Here is an 18,919-nt window from a genome sequence, read left to right on the forward strand (position 1 = left end):
AGGGCTCAAAAGGAGGGGGATTCATCATTAATGGAATGTTTCTTTCTTTCTACATTATATAATTGTTTTATCAAGGTCTTGCAGGACTTTGTTAGTGCCCGCTGTCCCTTCTGCGCTGCTCAGGTGGCATTGATAGCTTTACCTGTGCTCATTTGCATTGACAATGAGTGGTAATAAAAGATGGATAGGGAGTTATGCGTCCAAAACCATGACTACCACCTCCTGCAGCACACTCCTATCTTGTTTGTGTTGTGTAGCTTCAGGTGCATATGCCTATACATGCACATACATACCAATGCTCACGCAGGAAGACGCCTACTCAACTACAGCACCCCATCATGTCTGGCATAATAATGATCTCCTCAATGCCACAGCACAGAGAAAATGAAGCGGCAGAGAGAGAGAGAGAGAGAGAGAGAGAGAGAGAGAGAGAGATTAGGGTTAAGGGCAATGTGTTAGATGACTATCATCAAAGAGAATTAAAATTATGTAATAGAAGTAAAAGGCACCCTTGGGCGTAGAGTAGAGTAGAAGTGGTTGAGTAGAAAAGTGTGCTCTGGAATTATATTAGGACACAGGCTTTACTTTTGGGAGGGAGGGGAGGTTGGCCCAATCAAACTATCCACAGGCATTGATTCAATGTGACTGCTGTAAGTGGTTGTAAGTGAAGAAATAGTCAAACTCATTGGCCAGGACTCGGAGATAGCTCTCTTAGGCTTGCACAAGTTGATACACTGTCAGCACTAGGGCTAAGCTCAGGCTCATTTCTGCATCCAAGGGTGCGTGAGTGGGTCCTTCCTTCTTCCTGGTGTGCCTGGGTAATGGCGACAGCGCAGCATGCTGAGCTTTTTCCTCCAGGTCTGACAAGTCTTCGTTCATTGTTGGGCATTCGATCAATCACACGGTTTTAATTGGTGCTTACGATGCTCATCTTATCTGGGTGTAACAAAGAGATGAAACCTTCCATCATATGGACAGAACAAAGCTATGACATAGCAAACATCTCTCCTCCTTTCATGACTTTATTCCGTCCCATCCCCTGTCAAACGCTTCTTCTCCTGGTGAAAATGAGGAAGATGAAAAAGACAAATAAGCAGAGCAAGACAGCAACGTTGGTGAGCCGTCTTTCTCGTGGGAACTCTTTTTGCATTCGCGTAATGTTTTATTGATTTATCGGCAGCGTGAGAATGATCCATTTATCCCTGTCTCCGAGAGAAATATGAGTGTTGTTGACTCGTTCTGGCTGAATAATCCTGGTATTAATCGAAGCCAAGGAGTGTCAAGATGAGCCGATTGGGCTGTTTGAGGTCTCTAGTAGAAGTGACGTCCATATAAGGCCACTCGGCCTGAGGGTGGTGACACAGGCTTAGCACAGAAGCCTCGATTGATCACAGTAAATACATCCCCTTGTAACCTTTTCACAAGCTTTAAATGGATTGCAGTGCTGTAAAGGATTTCTTTATGCAGTTTGTAGACATAAAATTATTTTTTGGGGTGCGTCACCTCCCGGTGGTGGAGGATAAGTTAAACGTGGCATTTCAAGGATACCGAAGTGAAATGCCGTTTGTTTAATTAAAACCCAGGCAGTGTTTTGGGGGCAGCAGATTAGTGCTAAAAGATCCAATTAACGTGTTTGGTGATAAAGGAGCTCCGGAGCCTGTTGGGCTTCCTTTCTGATAAGTGAAATACCTTGCAGCCAAACCTGATAGTGCTGATAGCATATAATGAGAATAGACCCTTAGTGCTACAGAGCTACACTATGGCTCCTGCAGATGAAGCTCCCTGGCTCTCCCGCCCTCCTTCCTTCCTCAAAAACCAGACACACATACTTAAGGGCCATCTGATAGCACAATCAGCATGTCTTGAAGAGAAAGAGAAATATTCAGAAGCATTGTGGCGTCCCTCATTTTCAATGAAGCCTGATTACCATCATGTTCTGTGCAAGGATGCTTCATAAAAAACAAAGCGACGTAAAGGGAGAGAAGAGTTTTCTTTGGAGTTTGTTTGTTAGTCTAATCTTTCCCGCTTGGTTTTCTAAGCTCAGATAACTGTCTAAATCTTTTATTAGATTCTGAAGAGGCTCGAACAACCGCAATCTTGATGGGATGAAATAGGGATATTTAGTATTCAACTGATGTTTTTCTGTACCAGTAATGTCGGTGCAAATTCCTCCCCATGAGAAAGCTTTTTCACCCATTTTTACATAGAAACGCAGCTGGCCGGAATGAGCAGGACAGTTAGTCATAGGAGGCCTGTGTGGGGAGCATTTGTGTGAGAGAATATTGCGATGGGTAATGGGATGTGAAGCTTCATAGATTCCCATTTCTCTGAGGTTTTTTTTCCCCGTCAGCCAGACACATTAACAGTTTATTTCCAAACACTACCCGTCTCACTCCTGCCACCCTTAGTTACTATGCTGGAACCCCATATCTCGCCTCGCCAGCCCCTTCATCTCGCCACAATAGAGCACTCCGCAACAACCATTAGTGAAGCAATCAGCACACTGTAATGTAAATATTTGCCCGCGACTACTTCATAAGGACCCACAGCCAACTGAATAAGTATGAGAGTCTACGGATGAAATTTATACTTGCAGCCTGCATATGCAAACGTGCATCTGCACACATGAACGCAAATGCACCTGTATATGCATGCACAGCTGCGCACACATAGTTCCAAGTCACTCAACCTGTTTCTTTCTCTCTCTCAACAACAGAGCCCTTTTTTCGCAACAGTGAATGCCTCTCTGCCTCGATAGAAATGCCATCAGTCTGAAGAACTTCTATTGTACTCGCTGGCAGGGTGCTTGTGGTGCACTTGATGGAACAAAATAAAAGTTTAAATTGATCAAGGTAATGTGAAATTTGACAGAGCAAAATGTTCTCCCCGAGAGAACTTTGGTGTTTTCACTTTCTTTCAATGTTTGATGTCAGGATTGCTTGATGAGTCGATGTATACATGCTCGGTTATGGCAGAAAGATGCCTCCCAGTCCTCTCTTTTATCCCGACTCACTTCTTTGACATCTCTTTCATTTAAAATTCCATTATTGTCATATCCGGGTTTTTCCAACAGAATATTTAATCCATGTTTTGCATGGGTGTTTGAAAATATTGAGTAGAATTTGAGTGTTGTGCATATGGTAACGGTCAGTCTATTCCCAAATCTGATCAGTCTGGCCTCCTTCCGTCCCATAATCCTTTGAGTTCTACCTTTATGATTAGTAGAAAAACAAAATAACAAATAACTTCCATGGTGGGCAGTAGTGCCCATAGCTTCTCTGGTGACCTCTTTGTGTGCTCTTTGCACTGGTGGCCTGATCACAGAGCCTTACCTTGAAATGCCTTTCACAATCTGACAATCACCTCAGGCTGCTTCTTCTGCAGTTCAGTCCGTCATCCCTAGAATCAGCCTCAGACCTCTCACTGAGGATCCGCGCCCTCCTAGATGGAGCTTAGGGTCAAGTGCGGTGATGGAACTGGGGGTAGCCAGGTTGTGCACAAGATAAGAAAGGCTTTGATAGGAGGCGATTTTCAAATGCGAAGAAGAATGCAGGCGGTTAAAGCTGTAGATGGAGATTCTGAACGAGAGGGGATTTGCGTTTTATATCCTACTGTGTTGGTACACAGTGTCCTGGTGCTCAGGGTGACTGTGGCTCAGTGGTAGAGCAGGGTTGTCCTTCAATCAGGCGGTTCGATCCCTGGCTCCGCTAGTCCATGTTGATGTGTCCTTGGGCAAGACACTTAACCCCAAATTGCTCCCGTAGCTGTGTGTGAATGTAGTATAAATGTTAGTTAGTCCTGATGGGCAGGTGGCACCTTGCATGGTAGCTCCTACCATCAGGGTGTGAATGGGTGAATGATGACATGTAGTGTTAAAGCGCTTTGAGTGGTCAGAAGACTAGAAAAGAACTATACAAGCACAGTCCACTTAGCATTCAGTGTTCCGGTGGTGACACATGATGGACTTGAAAGAGCTGCAGCCTAGTTTTCTTACCTTTTTTATATTTGAAGTAAATGGTTTGGTTGCAGATCACATTCAGTGTTTTATTATTCTACTCCTGCAGCCTCCTGTGTTAGCTCAAGGTGAACAGCCGTACCACTGTATGTAATACATATGGCTTTTGTCCATACCACCACACAGGAGACTATTAATGTAGCACCTCGGCCCTCTATATACAAAGCAAGACAAGTAATGTGTGTCTACATGCATGCAGCCACATATATATATATATATATATATATATATATATATATATATATATATATTGCTCTTCTTGCATAGTATGTGATGCTATTCATGCCTCCCATGGCCCAGTCAAACACATCCTCTATCAGTATTCATAAGCATCGCCGCAGTAAAATGAAGCCAGATCCTGATAGGCTCTGTGTGACTGTGGCACCTGTTGCCCTATTGGCTCAGCCTTCAGATTGATGTCTTCCCTTTGATGAAACAAGAGCTCATGTCTAGACTATACAATGGGCCTTGCCACCTTGCCTTTTGACTGCAACATATTTAAAATGTGTAGGTCACTGAGCACCGGCAGTTTTTTTCCGTTTAACAGAAATGGATTGTGTGCCTATAGGTAGGTCTCCGTATGACAGGAGCAGTAATATATTTTAATGAGCTTGACTCCCCAGGGCAGTGCAATACATTTCTCAATTTGGTGTCGGACTGCGAAAAAAGAGCCAAAGTACTGTCCCAGGGCAAGGAAAGAGAAAAAACCTGTTGAATGAAAATATGCAAAGAAAATTTGAATGATGCATTTTTGGTTCCTGTTTTGTCAAAGGTAGCTCAGGGGTTCTGCCGGCTGAGACTTTCTTTGTCTTTCCCGTGCAGTTGCTCATTTTCATGCGTGCCATGCGAGCCAAGATGTGTGCGAGCCGGGGCTGAGGGATTGAAGTAAGCTTTGTACAGAGGTTTTGCCGATAGTCCCCGTTCCCACTACCCATGCCACTGCAACAATTCCCCCATCCATTTGACTCATACAGAGTGGCAGATTTCTTTTGCCTTTCATGAGCTGTTGAAAGCCACCGTCGCTCGCTTTAAATTTCTCGTCAGTTCAGCTAAGTACATCTTCAAAGGCAGCAACTGGGGCCGCTTGGTATGGGTGGGGTTGAGGTATGTGACTAAAAGACTGAGAGAATAAGAAGAGGGAGAGGGTAGAAAAAGAGAGAGTAAGAGGGGAAAGATACACTTGGCAGCTTAGCTTGGAGTTATATACCTACTCACTTATATTGAAATCTGCACAGCAGAAAAAGGTAGACACACACTTACACACTCTAATCCACACACACATACATGGAGCAGAGTTTCACAGCTTTGGGGTCACAAACCTAACTGTGGTCACTTGATAAGAGTATATGATTCATTAATTTCTGCAGTGGATACATTGCTTTATGTTTAATTGAAGAAATAGTTTGAAAAATTATTATTTTTAAATGCACACCAGAGCTTCAGTTATGGAAAGGCTGCTTTCAGCAACAATTCAGATTGTTGAAGGAGTGCTCACTCTTTGGAAATATGACATATGAACCGTCCCCTTCCTCGGGCCATGATATCTAATAAATCTGTGATCAATTTAAAGCTGTTTTTGAAAACAAGGAAGACTGTACCCAAACTCACATGCTGGGATTGTGAGGATTGTGAGACATTAAATTGGAGTCACAGGCCATACGAGGATGGGAAAACTCACCATAGAGTACTTAAGAACACACCAGAATGTAGGGAAAGGTTTTAAAAACATCCAAAGACACACATTCAGTTTCAGCACAGCTACATGCTGAAAACCGCAGCAACAACAACATGGAGAGCTTTTTTGGCTTTGCCTTTAATTAGGCCGACACTAAGACAGACTGAGAGGCCAGCATGTTCCATCCCGCTGCCCTCCAAACTCCACTGAGCCCTCTCAACTTCACCCCAGGCAGATTCAGCTTAGCCTTGGCCCGCTGATCAGCATACACATCCAAACGCACTTTCACACAAGCTCCCTTCATATTCCCAGCCTCACATGCAGATGTGCGCAATCAACTCGAACACACGCTCACTTGGTGTCTTTGTCTTGTCCTCAGTGAGACTGGTAAACGCCCTCCTGCCTATCTCCAATCCATAACTCCTGCTTAATTACAGCTTTCAAGAAGAACCCCTTGCCCCACGTCTGTCCTTTCCTCCCCCCCTCTCATCGATTTCTACTCCTCTTGTTTATTCGTAGATAGGCTGTGTGGCAGTGGCCTTTTAAGAATCTATCTCCCCTCCTCCTCCTCCCCCTCCTAAGCTCGTTCTCCCCCTTTTGATAAAGGATTGGAAACAGATAAGAGAAGAGGTGGTGCAGCACAGACCTCTCCAAGGCTTTATGGCTAAATGACTGAAAGGAGATGGATTGTGGCTCCTCCGCCAATTTTTTCTCCCATGGCTTGAGTCACTGCTCTGTTGTGTCTTGGGCTCAATGTCCTTGGAGCAGGGGAGAGAACTACCGGCAAGACACGGTCAAGGTATGGTCAATGGTGGGGGAAGAAGAGAAGAATGGAGAGGAGAGACTGGAGGTGAATTGACGAGAGGGAGGGCATTAATTATAAGCTTGACACATTCAATAGAGGGCTGAAGTCAAACCACCTGCCGGAGGGAATTGGAAAACAACACAACAGAGCACCATTCCAACATCGAAACCCGGTTGCAGTGATAAAGACTGTCTCCGTCAGAGAGTGTGCTATCTATCTTGTGGTGTGTCTTTGTGTGTGTGTGTGTGTTTTTGAGACCAGGAGAAGGAGTAAATAAAGTGATTAATGTGCATGTGAGTTTAAGTATTCCTGTATTCTATGAATGTAGAGATATTTAGCTTTCATCTCCCACTTCCTACTTTGGGTTGTTTCTGATGGTGCAGTTTCAAGTGAAAGTATCTAAAAAAATCCAACATATGCATGATCCAATAGCGTGTGATCTAGTAGCCTCAAGGGGGCAGTAGTCCATTACTGTCATTATTCACCCTCCATTGAAATAAACGACCTCTGGTCTCCAATAATCCAACAATGTGTGAAATTGTGCAAGTTGTTAGGCTACAACAAATGGACAGAAAGGCTTTAATGCTCCCTGGCATCGATTTGACCTGTCTCCTGAGCTCTGCTGGATGGATGAACACCATTTTTCCTAAACATATTTCTTAATTAAGTGAGGGAACACATAAGTCCAAAGTTGACTAGTGACTGCATAGGCCAAAAGGTACAATTGACATAACTTTCACTCCTAGTTATAATTCTCCCTTTACTTCTTCAATTTCTATAGTTTGCCACCAATCTGTTTGTACTATACTTAGACTCAAACAATTATACTGTACATTACCTGACCTCAGTGATTTGCTCCTGAAGTCTTACCTATTCTTACCATCGCCCAACTTGTCAAAGACCTTTACATACAAACTCTCACCTCCCGCTGCCTGAAATAATACAGCAGGACTGCCAGCAAGGTACGCGAGGCGCTCCTGGGTGCACACTGCTGAAGAGAGTTGCATTCCATTAATGACCATTGCCATGTGCTGATTGCTCCCATAAAAGAGACTGGTGCACTTAATTGTGAACTTTCAGGTTGCACTTAATGTCAGTGAAGTAAGAGCTACCTCGTCAAAACCAATCAAGGTTCATCAAGGTTTCCATTGATGGCAGGCCTCAGCTTAAAGTGGAGAAGTGTGAGAAAAGCAGGGCCACAGTGAGTTTTTTTTTGTTGCTCATTCCAGTCTGTATTATGTATGTGTGTGTGTGTGTGTGTGTGTGTGTGTGTGTGTGTGTGTGTGTGTGTGTGTGTGTGTGTGTGTGTGTGTCTTTTTCTGTTTGCGTGCGATGGTGAAAGTACAGGAGGGGTGGGAGGTGCACTGCAATGCACATTCAAGTATTTATTTTCGTCATTAGTGGGGAGGAACCGCTTGTGAGTTCATCAGTGAGATGTCGAGGTGTTTGTTGTAAGTAGGGTTGGAGACTATATCAGGTTTGTCAATGACATTGCTGGCTAGGATGTGGGGTTGCTATGCCAACCGCAGGCACAGCTGGTCTAGCTTTGGAGAAGACAATGAAGCTGTGTATCAGCGGGCAATCATCAAATTCAGACAAAAGAAAGGCACAGAGCAAACAGAAAAATGTCATCAGGCATGTTTATTCACAGTTTGATTTTGATCTCACAAACAGACATCTGTATTGTAATCTTGATTGTGTTGTTTGTTTTCCCCTGAAAGGAAGAGCCATCACTGTGTATAGCTTATTAGGTGCAAGTACTTTTCTATTTGATGTTGTTGCTATCAAAGGTAAGATTAGCCCCGCTTCATACAAGACGCTGATTCCTTTTAGCATCCGTCCGTCCAGCTCTCTAATCCATACTCTTCAAAAGCAGGTGGGCATCTGAGAGACTCTCAAGTTGTCTTATAAATAGAGTCTACCTGTAATTGAAATACACAGCCGGTATGTCAGAAGAAGGAATGATTTGACAGGGCAGAGTAAGGCTCCATCGCTCCTTCAGCTTGTAACTTTCTGTTTGTAGCTGTCAGCTCCCATTTCATATTGCAATTCGTGTGTGAGGGTGAACTACATGCAGAAGTGCTGCCTTAATTATCACTTCCCACATATTCAGACGTTCTGTTAAAGCCAGCTGTCTGTATCATCAGTGCTTGAAATGAACACCAGCTATTCACCATCAAGCAAGTATTGGAACCAAATGTGGCAAAGGTGGCCGCCAGTGAGACAGATAGTCAGTCCATCTTGACTTATTACATTCTTTACACAACTAGTTTGAGGCAAACAAGCCCAACTAGTAAAATCCATCCTGTGAAAAATCACCCTGCTGCCCTATCGGCCTCACTGTGCTCTATATTCAGCCAAAACATGTCAACACTTCATCATTCTATAGAATAGGTAAAAACAACGTATACCTGTTCAATGCAAGGTGCTGAGTCTTCATAAACACAAATGGTCAGCTTTTTAAACAATACCATGCTCCAAACAATGAGATTTCAGAATAAAAGTGCCCAACAAAAGTTACAATCATAAAACATGACAAGGTAAGGTGCAATGTGGAGTTTTCTTGAAAACAAATGTATTTTTACATTCAACATTATTTAACAAATGCACGTGTATCCTTGAGGTCTTACAAACCTGTTTGGGCAGATTTCCTTTCTAAAAATTGCACTTCCATTTTTTTTTACTTGTTAAATCATGCAATGGTTATATGCATGCTCTCAGTCTAAAAGCCTTTCCACACCAGGGACGTGACAAATTAATATGACATACTCACATGCAAATGTTATATTACTAGGGCTTTTATTGTGAAAGGTAAGAACGGAAGGCGTGGATCTGGTCTGCGGTGCCGTTGTCAAGGTTGAAAGGAGTAGATTGCTGTCTTTGTGTGGACTACTGAGCTTCCGTTGTTTCATAAATATAGGCGCAACTCAAGCCGTTCCACACAACCTGATTGGTTGATGCCTTTATTTGAGGTGCGAAAGCTTGAAAAACGTCACTTATTCTCTGTGCAATATTCAGTTTGCATTTAAGTATTCCAGCAAAAACAACACTTCGAAAAAATATATTGCTGGATAACTGAATCACATAAAACAAAAAACCTGTTGTGTAAAAGCCTTTAGCGTGGCCCATTGCTATCCTTGCTGCTGTGGATCAACAGAATAGTGGAATAACAGTTGCAGGAATTCGTATGGCATTGCCCACGTCCATGGGTGTGTGCACAATACAAACAAAATGGGGTACTCCTCGTAAAAACACTGCTCTGTAACGCTACTAGTGGTCAAAAACTCTACATGGTATCTTCAAAAGCAGCTAATAAAGTGCGAAATAGCAAAGGTCTGTTTTATTAAATATTATAAAATAAGCTTCTGGGACCATAAAGGAATTTAACCACACCCATTTAGTTTATTAATACAATAAAAAAAAGTATTCGTCATTAAATATTTGGCCTCCAAAAATGTGGGCGCTGGGTGTTTTCTGTCATCTTCCCTTTTAATAGATCCTTCGTGTTCTATGATCTCTTGGTTGACTTTCAATTTCACCCACAGCTGGATGAGTAAAGCTTGTGCCGTTCCTTTTGACTTTCCAGCTGATGCAATTTCCACATTTCTTGTCATCACCGTTTGTAAAGGACAAAGAACAACCAATCTTGTAATGCAGTGTTGGTACAATCTAATCTCTCCCCACTTCTTGGACGAAAAAAAGGCAAGTTTGTTAAAAGTTCAGAATGAGTGAATGTGACCAACTGGGGTTTGAGTCATAAAGGCCTTGGGATAAGATCAGTGGCTGAGGTTCTGTGTTGTATTTGTGTGTGAGGGCCTTTCAGTTATTGAAGAGAGACGGGGGAGAGGGAGACAGACTGGGAGAGAGGAGTGCTGGGCTCTCCACGAAGCCTTGGCAAAGGCAGACAGGCTGCGCTATCCTCTGGGGAAGATTCAATTATAAATGATGCTTCCACTCGGACCCATCTTGGAATCCCTTATTCTTTAGGAGATCTTCTTCACCTAATCCTCAGCAGGGTTTGGTGTGGCCTGCCTCTGAAGTGATATGCCTCACACACATTGAGTGTCATGCATTATGAATGATGGGAAGGAGACACTCGTGTCCTAATTTCGCTGACAGCAGTGTGAACATCAACACTAGAGCTGACAGAATGCTAATTTTCACCGTAGAAAGGAGCAGGATTCAGTCAGGTTTTACAGAGCTTTAGTGTCCCAAATATTGTTTGTGTTTATGCCGTCTCAAGCTGACTCTTCTGTCGGCCTGTCTCTTCCTCTTTTACCCTGCATCCTTGTCCTACCTCGCACCTTCTTTCCTTTCATCTCTCTGCAACGTCTCGCTCTCCTTTCTAAAAATTCTTCTGGTGGCAGCGTAGAGCATTAAAGTCAGCCGACAGGTCATCTTTGTAGCCTGGAGTGCTGAAAACCTCCCCTCTCCATCCCCCTCCCTCCCTCCCTCCCTCCCCCGTCCTCTGAAATCCTCTTCAGACCCCTATCCCTCTTCCTCTTCCAACCAGAGAGAATAGGAGCTGACATCTCCAGAGAACCGAGAAAAAAAATCATTTAAAGCGCTTCCTCTCTGTCCGCTTGCCGCTACAACAGAGAAGAGTGTCAGTAATGCAGCAGGAGGGGAGACGAGGGGGGGGGGGGGGTGAGAAGAGTGAGACTCGCTATCCGAGTTCTGCAGTAATGAGGGGAGAGTTGTTATGGCGCACCTTCTGCTGCTCTGGCCTCTGTGTGTGCATGTGTGAGTCCTTTCACTTGTGTACTCGCATTTGTGCCTTTGCAGTGTTACATGACGCTGAAGTGAGGATACATGACTGCTTCGTTAATGGGTGTCTGCGAGTCCTTCCTCCTCTTCTGTAGCGATCTGAGGGGGATTTGACATGCCATCTGAGTAAGGAACCATTGCCTTTTGCTGTTGCTCCGAGAGAAATATCTCACTTCAAGCCACTTGACTCTCTCTCCGTCTGTGTTCCTCTGTTCTCCATGTCATTCTCCCTCCTCCCCCAAAAAGTGACTCTTCTAACACTCTCCCCTGCTCTCCCTCTCCACATCTCCCCACTTCTGCCTCCACAACATGATACAGATGGCAAATCAAGCTGTTCGTCATGGAAGTATGTCCCCCGCCAGTGAACTGTGACAAAAAAAAGATAGGAACCTTTTTTAGATTGAGTCATCTCACCGTGTGTCGCGTCATTGGAAGTCGTCGCACCTCAAGTGTTTTTGAGCACAATCCAATTACATGCATTACACATTAATTTCAAGCTACAGGGAAGAACTGTTGTGGAAGACATACGGTGATCCTTTAACAGTCGGCTTGTTCATTAGCCAGGTTATTCCCAGGAATAATGATACATGTTATGTTCCCAACAGGAGTAGTGGTGGTTTGGTGTGAACCACGGAACACGACAAACTAGCAGAGAGTGTACCGAGTTTGGTGTCCTCGTATTATTCCTTATTTCAAACTGAGCTAATTAATCAGAATAAATGAAAACACCTGTGTGTGCAGAGGCTTTAAAAAGTCTTACTATATACAATATTGTACCAGTGCTACTGGTGCTGAAACTATAGACTCACCACATGGGTGACAGATTTGAATTAAAGAATCACATATCTGGTTGATTCACATACACAGTTAATCAGTCGGTGTTGCTTAACCTGACGAGAGCTGAGCTTTCTCAAACAGAAATATTGAAAGATTTTTTTTCCTAAAAGACAATTTGTTGCAAGAATACACAATGGATTGAGTACAAGTAAAATATGACAACACATATATTTTTCTACATTCCGTAGGTTACACTATTACAACGATTAGTTGATCGGTCGGTCAGCAAAATCTGACCGACCGATGTTTCACCGAATCCATGTTAAAATTGGGCATTTTAACATGGGCGTCTATGGGGATTAACTTGCTATTGGAGCCAGCCTCAAGTGGCCATTTGAGGAACTGCAGCTTTTGTCTAGGTTTTTCAGCACCAGAGGTTGCCCCTTGGTTGCAGCCCTTTACATCAGTACAAAATGTTCATGTGCTGCCTGTTGACATTGCATGTTTCTTGTCACCTGCACTCCCTCTGCACTGGCACCCACAACCGACTCCAACAAAACTGTCAGCACTAAATCTCACAGAGAGGCCTTAGCTTCTCTTGGCGTTGTTGGGCAGCTGTAGCACAAGTACAACCACTGTAGTATTTGACTGCTCAATCCCAGCGAGTGGAGCTGCTGCCCAGCGGCTCCGACTTTATCATTCTGGTGCTGCTTTGGAGCCCAAGCTGCAGCAGAAGCTGCCTGAGCAGTGTAGTGTGGTGTAATCCATACAATTCTCTGTGTCGACTCGGAGATAACTTTCTGCAATCGCAGACAGTGTTGTGTTATCACCTAGTTTTCTGCCACATTTGGCATTTCATCAAGTTCCTTTCCAATGATCATACCTGATACAAAATAATTTCATACATATAAAGTTGAATTAAGATGAAATTATTAGTATTTAATTCAGCAATTTGGCTAAAGGCAAATCTTGGTAAGAAACCACAAACAAATGTCTTAATCCCAGTTCTGTATGTGTTTTACAGCGTGTTGTCCATTCTGTCTCTCTTCTTCCTCCACTTCTATTACCCCTAATTCCTGGTGCTTGAGTCCATGCAGTGTGGTAATGCTGCAGTTTATTATAACAGGGAAGCAGACGGTGTAAATCATTCAAGGCTGGCTGTTTTCTTTACATAGACATTCTTCACAACACGCTGCCCTTCATCTATCATACTCTGTATTTTGTTCAGTAACGCTGATGAGTGATGGGACACATGGCCACCAAGTGTTTTGACAGTGTAGAGACACACACACATGCACACATACAAAGTGCATTCTGTGTGTATTTGACATAGAAATGCATTAAAACAGCACACATGCACACGCATGGCATCTATAGTATTTTTCCATTTACTTGTATACTTGCTTCTGGCAGCTAATTAAGGAGAGAGAGAGGGGGGGGGGAGAGAATTCAATCATCAGTCTCGTCCCTCACTATCCCAGAGGGAAGAGGCAACAGTTGGAAATATGAATTATGAAATGATAAGAGGTTGTAAAATGGAGATAAATCCTAATGATTACACAGCTCGGTATCTCACAATTCGATTCTTCTGTCAATGATTCTTTATTGTAGTTGTGTGAAGGACAGCAAGCCTAACAATTCCCCACGTATGATGCATGGCAGGCTAAAGCGTGGCAATGATAACAGTTCTTTTAAATGTGATTGAGGAGGCAATTTCATTTTGCATCTCACTTTCAGGATGTTTTTTTTTAAGCCTCCTCTTTCTGTTCCTCATTCTCCGATGGCAGAGAATTCGACCACATCAAACCGTGTTTGTCTTCCTTTCTCGTCCCCTGGGGCGCCAGCGCTGCGGAAAGCCCAAGAGATAATAAGGGGAAAGACATAAAAGCACATAAACAACACACACCAAGGAGAAAGGAGAGGGAGTGTGTGTGCTTGTGGATGTGTGTACATAAGTTCAAACTCATCCATGTCTATGCAGATGGCTTTGAGCGTGTGTGTGTGTGTGTGTGTGTGTGTGTGTGTGTGTGTGTGTGTTTGTGTGTGCACAGAGAGTTAAAGTTTAGAGCATTTACCCAGTGCAGCTCTGTGCCTCGTGGGTAGCTGGCAGTGACTTTTTCTTTATGGCTGCCCATACACACATCCACATACAGGTACATGCACACACACAAACACACACACACACACACACACACACACACACCGCCCATCCAACTTTTGCTAGAATAAAAGACACTATTGACCACCGCCTCCCTGCAGCCTGTTTAGTTGGACAGACAGTAACAGTCTTTTACTGTAGGTCTTCTACCAGCTGCCTCTAAACAGAGGGTTTTATCACAGCATGGTGTGAAGCAACCAATTACCCAGTTATAGCAGACGTGCGCCATGGCAGCTGCTCTGCTCTTTTTACCCTTTTATAGATAGCATCGTTGCCTAGCGCAGTAGTAATGTGTAAGTGAAAGATGAGGGAGGAGAGCGTGCAAACATGCCTGTAAATATTTTATGTAAATGTTTAAATGTACACTGAGCTGCAGCAGAGGCCTTCAACCAGTTTTCTATTGAAACTAGTGACCTCCCTTATTTCCGGCTCTATGTGAAAATACTTCCTATTTTTTTCTTCTTCTCTTTTTTTCTAGTTGGGTAATGTCATGTGGGGGCCTGAAGGACAGGACATAGTTCTGTTCTGCAGACAGGTGTCCTGACCTTCTGTCTGCACTCCCACGCCTCGGGGGACCTCTGCGAAATAGAGGCCAAGGCTTTGACCTAGTCTCTCATCTACAGTTTGTCTCTAAACGGAGGCCCACTGCAGATGCAATGAATCACAACACTGTTTCAGAACACCATAGATTTTGAAGGGTCATATGGAGGTTATTTTTTTATTTGTTTATGCCTGGCTAATCTTAGCTTGTTTGTTTGCAATGTTATTGCAAACAAAATACTATCTGAGTGGATATGTTAGTTGGCTAGCTTGCCAAATTCCTTCAGCAGGATGCAGCTTGTGTATTATGACAAACACTGTTGATTTGGTTGAATGGTCTCTAAATAGATACAGATTATAACATTATTCTACATATCATATATGTTTGTAATGTAATGTCAAGTCACTGTTATGGCCGAGGCCCAGAATTCTGTCTAGTGCCAACAGAGTGCAGGCGTGCGAGCAACACGATGCTGACTGATCACTTAACTGCCACCGTATTATTAATAACGAGCACCTTTAACTAAGAATAATCAAAGAAAAATCAATGTCATAATTACTTTCAGAGTCTTTCCTATTTCCCTTCAGACAAATAAATGGACCACCTATATGCTACAATTAGATTTCAAATGGCCCCCCTCCAATACCCACTGGTCATGCCAAGATTGCATTATTCAAATATGGAGATGAAAGTCCCCTCTGATCCACCAAAATAACATCTTGTGCAGTAATCTGTTTGTAGATTTGATTCCTTTGATGATATTTCCCCTGAAGTTGGCTTTTCACCAGGGCATCATAGCCGTGAAAGGCATGTACGTAGGATGCTTCATTTCTGCTGTTCGCTGGCATGGCAGTCAGTTGTCAGTGTCCATCTCTGACAGAATGGTAAGAATGACCACGGGAGCTGTTAAAAGGTCTGCAGTAATTACAAGAAAGAAAAGATAGGGGAACAGAAAGTAGAACAGCAAACTTGTCAGAAGAATTTTACGTTACCCAAAAAGCGAACAACGAATTAGACAGCTTTAACCATTACCTTGTAACCGTATTTCTTTCATGAATTTGACTGGATAAACATCGCTAATGCTGTATCAAAGTCTTTGTTACCAAGTGTACAAGTCCATTACTTTGGCACACTGCTACAGAGATCCCCATCTTTAAATGTTTTGGCACTCTGGCAAAAACCTTTTAAAATATGCATGTAATTAAAAGTGCCAAAGTACTAATGTGAGATCTTCTTGCTAATGTAGAGTAAACACTGACTCAAAACAGCGAGAGCAATACGTGTTAATTTATTTTATTTCAATGATGAAAAGCTCCAGCCTTTTTTTTGCATTCTGTTTTCGGTGTAGCAAATTTTATCAGAGTCGAAAAAAAACCTTGAAAAGACGATTGTTTATTAACAGTTTTGGGTGAATGTCAAATGAGGTGTTAGTCCAAGTAAGTGAAAGAGGCATGCTAAAATATGCTTGAAAAGTAGGAATATGCCATCGCTTACCCTCTTTCATCTAATTAGTCTCCTCGCAAAATCGCTGAAATTCAATTATGTTGGTGCTTCTTACATCCACACTCGAGGGGAAAAGCCCTCTTGCCTGGAAAAGCCTTTTTGCTCTGTGGTGCAGTTATTCAAATGAAACTCTTGACCTTGGGATTTCTGCCTAGCACTCACAGTCGGTAACCAACCGCGCAGTTCTTTTTCTCCATTGAAGTCTTCAGATGAATGTCAGAAATGATGACACACTTTGATAGCTTTGCACACAATGAATATATGAATTGATATGCAGTGGACTTCCTTTCCGTGTGACCGTACAGCTGGCGCCGTCTGGGCCAAGCAGGTTTGTCGGCAAATGTGCTACATTTCAGCGATCTCGGGTTCTCTGTCTTCTCTGTACTTGTGCAGATAATCGCCCACTTGTGTGATTGTATGTGAGAAGGCATCGTATTTGTGTGCTTGCACACATTTGTATTTCACAGTGTGCATTTGTCCCTCCGTCAGCCTGCCTTGTGTATGCGTATGTGCCTCAGTGAGTGCGTGTGCGGCTGCCTGTGTGCGTTTCATGCTGAACATTGTCTGCTTGAAACACTAAGTAAATCTCCTCAATGTGATAATTGGCTCCCCGGGGTGCTTGTGTCTTTGCTGCTCATCATCGTCATCCCCTCCAGAAAAAAACGAGGGTGTGTTAGATGATACAGGCGAAGTTTGCTCGTTTGCCGGGAAACTGATCCCAAGTCTGCCCGAACTCTTTTGGCACCAAGAAACTTTGAGGCACTGAGACAGCGGGGCAGATCCGGTGCAACCTGGCTGCAGGCTGCTATCAGGCATTGTGTTATTGTTGTCAGTCAGACGCGATGCCGTAGAGGAAATTAAGTATTTGAGGCAGGTGATACACGATGCAAACATCAGCTTCAATCGCTCCAATGTCATTGAGAGCAATCAAGAGATTTTATTGTTTCTCTTCAGGAAAAAGAAAAAGAATCTCAATGGGAGGCGTCTGTGTTAAACCAGCCATGTAGGATTATTAGTCAGAAGAAGTGAAGCTGTTGTTCGGGCTCGCCATGCTCCACTCGGTTAGGTATTTTTCATGTCACATGACGACCTTAGCTGGTGGTTTGCATCGCTGGCACCTGAGGTATGTAAAATGCAGACCTGTTTGTGCGCCTGAAGGCAAACAGAGACACTCATCTGGTCGATAGACTCTCCCCCTCTCTCTTTCACCCTCTCATCCATATGTTCTTGCAGTCTCCAGGGTATTGTGGACCACAGAGCAGATTGTTGGCCACTTCATAGGGGAAACAGTGAGACAGCTGGGCACCCATCACAAGGCCAAACAGATGTTCAGGTGACTTGCAGAGGAAATGAACGGAAAAAAGAGGAACGACAGGGGGGAGACAGAGGGAGAGAGGTGATGTGGAAGAAAGGGATGCAGAGGATTGGTGGTGGCAGAAAAAAAAAAATTATACATTGATGCATAAGCTCAGAGACTTCATTAGCAATTCCCTGTCAGACTCAGAGGTGGGCCTACGCTTCTCACTATCCTTAGGCCACACAAGTCAGTTTCGTCTCTCATATTGATTCACCCACTAGTCTATCTGCTGTAGGTCTAATGCCTTTGATCTCTTGATTATCTTATAAATGCCTAAATGTGGACGGGATGGCTAAGCGGCTCGAGGATTCAGTGCTTTAATTCTGACGCACCTTAGGGAACATTCAGAAGTTGGAATTGAATTCAACCCTGCAACCACGTAATGGAACTTTTCCCTTTTTTCTGTTCCATGTGATGATAGAAAAAGGAAATCCACAAACAACTTTCACAGATTCTGTGTCTGAGGGCCAAGCTTGATCCAATCACTGACACAAATCTGCATAGTGGCAGATATAATAACAAAAATGTTCATTCTGGTGAGCTTCTCTACCCACTTTTTTGATACACTCCATTTGTCAAATCAAACCAGGCGAAGGTTCTTCGATTTTTTTCCCCAACTCATCTCGTCTTTCTTGTGCCAGCCTTTGTTCTTTGGTTGCAGGTCTCATATATAATACATGAGGATTGGGAGACTTATCCGGTTCTGGCCATACTGGCTATTATTCCCTGGAAAGAGGCTATATTTAAGAGCTGGATAGGTCATAGATGGAGCCAGGGGAGCTGCTGACTTCTACCCAAAAGGTGGTGGTGGCTGAATACCATTAAAAGCCTCAAATAGAACTTGACACAATTATATTGTAGCAGTGGCAAAATAGCTGTAAAGGAATTACAGCAGATTTAGCCTTAATGGAGGTTTGGATCTAGTTTTGTCAGAAAAGTGTGTTGTTGGTAAAGACACTCTGCTCCCTAGTGTCTAGTTACAGAATGTTTGTACATCACAGAATTGGATTTGACCCTTTTTCTCTTGTTATCTACCTCTGTTTCTCTTAGAGTACATCTAATTCCTGCCCTTTTTTGCTTCCTGTGTTTCCACAGCTGGCACCACCTATATCTTTGGTAAAGGAGGGGGTCTCATCACATACACGTGGCCCAATAATGAGAGGCCAAGCACACGGACGGACCGGCTGGCAGTGGGCTTCAGCACCACCATCAAAGACGGCATCCTCGTCCGCATCGACAGCGCCCCTCGTCTGGGTGACTACATCATGCTCCACATCGTAAGTCCTCATGTTTAACACGTTAATACACCGGCACTCTGCTT

The 18,919-nt window shown here is 43.5% G+C and overlaps 1 protein-coding gene across 7 annotated transcripts in view; it reads left to right on the forward strand.

Annotated features, from left to right (window-relative positions):
• The window catches only part of nrxn3b (neurexin 3b), a 273,391-nt gene that overhangs the window by 180,901 nt on the left and 73,571 nt on the right, over window positions 1-18,919 (forward strand). For all 7 annotated transcript variants that reach the window (XM_068708636.1, XM_068708639.1, XM_068708638.1 and 4 more), the window contains one exon: window positions 18,694-18,875. In XM_068708636.1, coding sequence (XP_068564737.1) covers window positions 18,694-18,875 — 182 coding nt within the window. The remainder of the gene's footprint in view (window positions 1-18,693; window positions 18,876-18,919) is intronic.

The sequence above is a fragment of the Cebidichthys violaceus genome, unplaced genomic scaffold (assembly GCF_023349555.1).
Source record: "Cebidichthys violaceus isolate CVI_PGR_0920_01 unplaced genomic scaffold, fCebVio1.0.p SCAF_14, whole genome shotgun sequence".
Classification (NCBI taxonomy): Eukaryota; Metazoa; Chordata; class Actinopteri; order Perciformes; family Stichaeidae; genus Cebidichthys; species Cebidichthys violaceus.